At 47.7% G+C, this 6045-nt stretch overlaps 1 protein-coding gene across 1 annotated transcript in view; it reads right to left on the bottom strand.

Moving 5' to 3' along the window:
* The window catches only part of Fbxo10 (F-box protein 10), a 54292-nt gene that overhangs the window by 2925 nt on the left and 45322 nt on the right, over positions 1-6045 (bottom strand). The window contains exons 8-10 of the mRNA XM_005382877.2: positions 3930-4199; positions 2133-2446; positions 895-1076 (exon numbers count right to left, since the gene is read on the bottom strand). Coding sequence (XP_005382934.1) covers positions 895-1076; positions 2133-2446; positions 3930-4199 — 766 coding nt within the window. The remainder of the gene's footprint in view (positions 1-894; positions 1077-2132; positions 2447-3929; positions 4200-6045) is intronic.

Genomic DNA, 6045 nt, shown 5'->3' with positions numbered 1-6045 from the left:
AAAAAAAAAAAAACCTATTTTTACTGAGTGTGACAATCATTACTTAGAAAATGGCAATCCATCAAAGGTTTCTGACTGGATGTAGCATGACCAGAGCTCTTGTTTAGAAAGGTTAGCCAGGCAGGTTTAATAGTACAGAGTGAGAGAGGGGTGCCTTAAGGGCAGAAGACCAGGCAAGAGGCTGCTGCAGTGGGAAAGGTGATATTAAAGTGCAGGGGTGATAACAATAAGAGGATCACTATTATTTTTACAACCAGTTTAGCAAAGCACTGACAAATCAAAATTGTCCATCCATAGACTGGGACAACTGTGCTGATAACACAGGTCAAGGCAAGAGGTGCTGAGACCTGAGTTAGGGTGGTAGTAGGTACAGAACATTTTAGAATACAACTAAGAGAGCCTGAGAACAGACAACTTTGGTGTTAGGGAGGAAGAGGAGGCAGAGGTTGGGGGAAGACAAATAGGAGGCAGTTGTGATACCCTGAGGCACAGCATTAAAAAAGTCAGCAGCAGTGAAAACTAACATTTTTGGAATGCCTTGGATATTTAGCTAGGCCACAGGTCTTACTTTATCCTAAATAGGTGACACAAAACAGATATTAGTTAGATTTTACTAAAGCTTAAAGTTGTTAGGTAACTCGGCCAAGGTCACACAACCAGTGACAGGCAGAGCTGAGATTTGAAATCACTTTCCCTGACTGAAAAATCTTTTCCCTCTCAGAACGTCCTGAGCCAGACCTGTTGAACTCTGAGCACAGGCCCTTTCCTGACCAGAGCTGAGAGGAGGCAGAATTGCAGGGAGTGAGGCAACAGCTGCACTCACTGGGCTGGCTCTGACTGCCCCGCAACCTAATTGCTGTTCAACAACAGGTTCAGACAACCTCAGGCACTTACTTTTTCTTGAAGACCAGGAACTTGTTGTTCTGCATAATGCAGTCTCTGTTGTTTGAGATCTGCTGAAAGATGGTCTTGTTAGTCTTGCCCTGGAAGATGATGTTCTCCTGCACCAGGGCCTTGGCGTGGCCCCGCACTGCAATGCCGTAGGCCCGGAATGAGTGGATCCGGTTCTTTATTACCTGGGAGAAGCAACCAGAACTTGTCACACCTCAGGTACTCACAGACTGGTGGGGGAGCCCAGAAAGGGAAGCATCAGTTATAAAGCCGAGGGGGAAGGTTATGCTCTGACGGTCAGCACAGAGCCAGAGGAACTCACAGGAGGTTGAGAGGTGCCTGGGGAACCAGGCAAGGCTCACCAGAGGAGGTGACGGGCAAACTGTAGGAGTTCATCAGGTATAGAATGCAAATGCCTGGCAGACAAAGGGCACTGACAACTCAGCTGCCCCTCTGTCCCTCCTGTGTTCCCCCAGTGCTCAGATACAAAGTCAAAGAGTCCTTTACTCCTTGACTAACTCACTGACTTCTGCAGAGCTGAGAACCACTAGAACAGTTCCACAACACTGAAACCCTAACACCCAGCACAGTGCTTTCCATAAAAAATGCTTGGAGCTCATGGCCTTGAGAGGGAGATAAATGGGCAAAGGAACAGATAAAAAGCACTATGGAAAGTGTGGCAGGAGTAGGGTGGACCAAAGCACCCCAAAAGATTGAAAAAGGGCGCCTCAAGCAGCCTGTGGGAATCAAGCAGTTCCTGAAGAAGGTGACAGCTAAGCTATAGGGATGAGGTAATAAAGGGGTAAGGGAGGTTCTGGATATACAGGAAACAGTGTGTGCAAAGGCCTTTGGGCAGCATTTCTCTCCTTGTTAAGCACTTACAGCATAATAGGTCCTGTGCAAGATCATTCTGTTAGGGAAAGCAAGCAGAAATAGCCCTAACCTTGACCAGGAGACCACATGTTACTTCAAGAGCTTCCCAATGCCATGAGTCTAGGAGGTTATATCCTCACTCCTGGCTTCTTGCTGGTGAACTCTGGTTCATCCTCTGGTCCCAGTCCCCACATCTTCTGTGTGAAACCACTCCCCCAATCTGCCCGGCTGTGTTTTGGAAGGAGAGATGATAATCCATGAAGTCCTTAGTGCATATGGCTCTGCTTATCAGTACAGGGTAGGGTCCTGTGTCCTGGCATTAAGCCCTGTGCCGGCAATAGATGTCACACACATGCACACATACTCACCTTAGTGTCAGACCTGGGCAGCAACTGCAGTCCACTGCCCCGGTTGCCAATGATGTCATTTTCAATGACAATAGTGCTGTCACCTCTGGTAATGATACCATGGCCTCTGTTGTCGTAGATACCATTGCCCCGGAGCTCCACCTTACACTGGGCCTCAACCTTGACCCCACTCTGGCGGTTGCAGGAGATGCTGTTGTTGGTCACACGAGTGAGCTGGCTGCTCTGGGCTACAGTGATGCCTCTGTCTCCATTGGCGTGGATCACATTGGTGATGATGTGCAGGGCCTCGCTGCTCTGGACATACAGTCCGGAGGCTACAGGCAGAGGGGGAGGGAGCAGGGTCAGCCCTAACACCACCAGGAAAAGCCTTCCCCCAGTTCTGCACCCCAGCAAGAAGAAGGGGAAGAAGAACCAGTGACACTCAGACCCAGCCTTGAATCTGTATCTTCTAAACTAATGACAACAGAAGGAAACCCTGGAGCATCAAAAAGTTTCCTGCTGCAATAACTCACAACAGGCAGTGGAGGGAAGGGGCTCTAAAAACACTTCTTCGCTTTGTTTAGATCCTCAGGCCCAAGCTTTCATCCTGGGCTTGAAAGCTCCCTGCAAACACCACCTCCTGTGACAGGGAGCTCACTGTCTTCTCAAGGCTGCCCCTGTCACCTCTACACAGAGAGCTCCACCTACTAGAAACGTGTTTTGTTTTGCTTTCCTTCCCATTCTGAGCTGGAATCTGTCTACTATTTTCGGAGATTTTGTCATAAGAGAAATCCTGTTAATTTTTTAGTAAAAAAATTTACCAGGCTAAGTAATATGTATCTAAAAGATGTTAGACATTTTGGAAAGGAAAAATGGTGCTTGAAATTATAGATGCTGAGAGGCACTATGGACATGTAGAAAAAAGCACAGACTCAGCAGGAGTAGATCCTCTGACCTGCCAGGGAGAGAAAGCCTGGCAGCAAGATTCCATGGGGGTGGTGTTTCCACCTATTATATCACCTTTTACAGGAGCGAGAGGACCAGGGGTATGCTGGGGAGGTGGGATGTGGTGAGTGACTGGGATGATACAGAAGCAGTTTGGGCCATAAGCCTGCAAGTTTAAACCTTGGTGACATGTGTCTGCTGTTTTTCCTGGCTTGGATGAAAACAGCAAAAATAAGTATTTGTGAATTTATGCAGCTTTGTCTGTCCCATAAGAGAGCATGGTCACATGGGAGGAACCCTGCCTGGGAGAGGACAGAACTCATTTCCCAAATAGTGGATTGGAGGTGCTGACTGATCTCCCTGCCCTGTTACTCCCAGAGAAAGCACTTCTGCTTCTTAGGGCCTAGAAGCTATTCCTTCCTGTGTCAGCACTCTGCAAGTGATTCTCACCCCATAAAACATGTCAGTAGGGAATGAGAAAAGGGAAAAACTCAAAGAAGATGGCAGAGGGGTGTGTTCAGAGCAGGTTAGGAACTTGAAGTTCATCTGGGATGTGTCGATAGAAGGGGAATTTCAGGCAAGAGAAACAGCAAGAGTGAAGTTGGTGGGGGTAGGAGGCAAAGTTGTTTTGATTGTATTAGTTTTAAAAAATTCTCTTAATAATAGTAATAGTAATAATAATAATAATAATAATAATAACAAAGGGATTCAAGTTTAGGGATTAAGTCCAAGGGCTTTGGTATGAGGTAAATGGCAGAAAGACGTACCTGATAAGGCTGGAAAGCCAAGTTGGGACCAGTCTGTGAGGGCTCTTATGAGGGTGGGGAGCCATGGAAGGTTCTTCAGCAAGGGCTGGGGATGGGGCACACTTACCTCCATTGTGATTAATACTGTTAGACTCTACAAGAGCTATGGTGATAGGCCGGCGCAGTGGGTCATCCTCCTTCTCCAGTTCTGTCTCCCAGAGGATGGCGTCCCCATCCTCACTGAAGTTCTCCTGGGCCCCATGGCCTCCAGGGAACTCACTAGAGCCATCCTTTTGGCTAAATACTGCCACTCCATACAGGCCATTGTAGCTCACATGGTTGCTGGTGACGTGGGGCAGACTGGATGACATCATCCACACACCACAGCCCTTGTTAGCTGGAACAGCAAAAGGAGTTGGTCACTGACACTCAATAATGGGTGAGGCAGCCCCCAGCGTCTCCCTAAAATGGGGAGCAAAAGGCAGTGGCCTAGGACAAATCACTTCACAGCTCTGGCTGTGGGGTTCTCTTTCCTACAAGAGGGATGACAATAACCAAGTCAGGACACCTTCACAAGATGGGATCATTCCCCAAGGTGTAAAAAACACTCTGAACTGCCAAGTCACACTTCCAGATCAGCACACAAGACTGTAGTGACTGTACCAAGGAGTACCAACCTCATCCTGCAACAGAGGAAGACTTAGATTGAATCCCAGCTCTCTACCATTTCCTAACTATGTGACCTTCACCAGGTTACAAAACTGTGCCTCAGTTTACTCATTTTTTTTTTCAGTTTACTCATTATTATGTATTTGGCACTGGGGATGGAACCCAAGACCTTGTACATGCTAGTAAGTAGTTTACCTTTGAACCACACCATGAGCCCCTTTTAAATTTTATTTTGAAACCAGGTGTCGTGGTGCATGCCTGTAATCCTGGAACTTTGGAAGGTCAAAAGGCCAAAAGGCAGGATGATCACCAGTTTGAGTCCAGCCTGGACAGCTTAATGAAGCTTTGTGTAGATGTTTGATTGATTATGTCAATTTCAGAAGTTTAGAAGCTTAACTAAACTTGGCTCAGCAACTGGCTTGGCAATTCTACACCTGAGGGTGTAGAGGAGCCACCCTAGGGTAGATCATCACTTAGATGTTATAAAAGGTAAACAAGGAAGGACTGAGGGGTTCCATTCTTCAGAGGAGCTCCAGTCTTCACCTTCAGCTTGGACATCGTCTCCTGGCTTCTAATGTAGACTCTTCGGCTTTTGCTTTCAATCCTTCAGCCTTTCGGCATAGATTTATCAGCCTTCCATTGCAGAACCATTGGCTTCCTGATAGGACTTGCACAGAACACTGCAGTGAACTCCAGACCTAGGACCAAATCCTTCGGTCTCCAGTGTGCAGACACCTTTTGCATGCTTCCTCATCCAACTCTGACTGACCGTCGTAAGCCAATTTTGTAATTTCTTATACATCTGTATATCTTGTGTTGTATCGGTTTCTCTAGTAAAACCCTGACTGATACACATCTCAAAATATAAAATAAAAATAGGGCTGGGGATGTAGCCTAGTGCAAAGGCCTTGGGTTCAATCCCCCATACTGCTCAAAAGACAGAGACAGGATCTTGCTAAGTTGCCCAGGCTGGCCTTGAACTTGCAACCCTCCTTCAGTCTTAGCCACAGAATATCTGGGATTACAGGTGTGTGCCACCCACTCAGCTATTTCCTCACTTCTAGACTGGGGCTAATTACTGTACCTCACTCAGAAGGCAGTCATGGGAGCTCAATGAACATGAACATGAACAGCGTAGCAGATGTGAGCCCAAATTAATATTGCCTATTGTTGTTATTAGAAATATAGTCTAAGAAAAATGAGGCGCCTGGGGAGGCAGGCAGGCTGCAGGTGCCCACTCTGGGAGGCAGTGGGGCTGGGGAGCGTGGGCCCTTCGGGGAAGGGCAGCAGCAGGCACCTGGGAAGCAGCGTGGAGACGTGTGCAGGCCCTCAGGCCAGCTGCTGCCCAAGAAACGCCATGCCATAGAGAAGCACTGACACAACAGGCTTGCCCAGAGACATGCATGAACCATCTCAGCATGGAGAAACCTCTGGAAAAACATGCCACATGGCGGGTCGATCTTGGCCCTGCCCTTGACAGCCAGAAAGGTCTGGAGTCAGCGGAGGAGCAGCTGATGAACAAGGACTCAGAGAACACGAGAGTACCCACATCCAGTGACTCAGAGGTCGAGCTG

Source organism: Chinchilla lanigera, unplaced genomic scaffold, assembly GCF_000276665.1.
Source record: "Chinchilla lanigera isolate Chin_1 unplaced genomic scaffold, ChiLan1.0 scaffold00018, whole genome shotgun sequence".
In the NCBI taxonomy this organism is placed as follows: Eukaryota; Metazoa; Chordata; class Mammalia; order Rodentia; family Chinchillidae; genus Chinchilla; species Chinchilla lanigera.
Note: the sequence above shows the minus strand (reverse complement) of the source record. Positions and strands in the feature narration are given on the sequence as shown.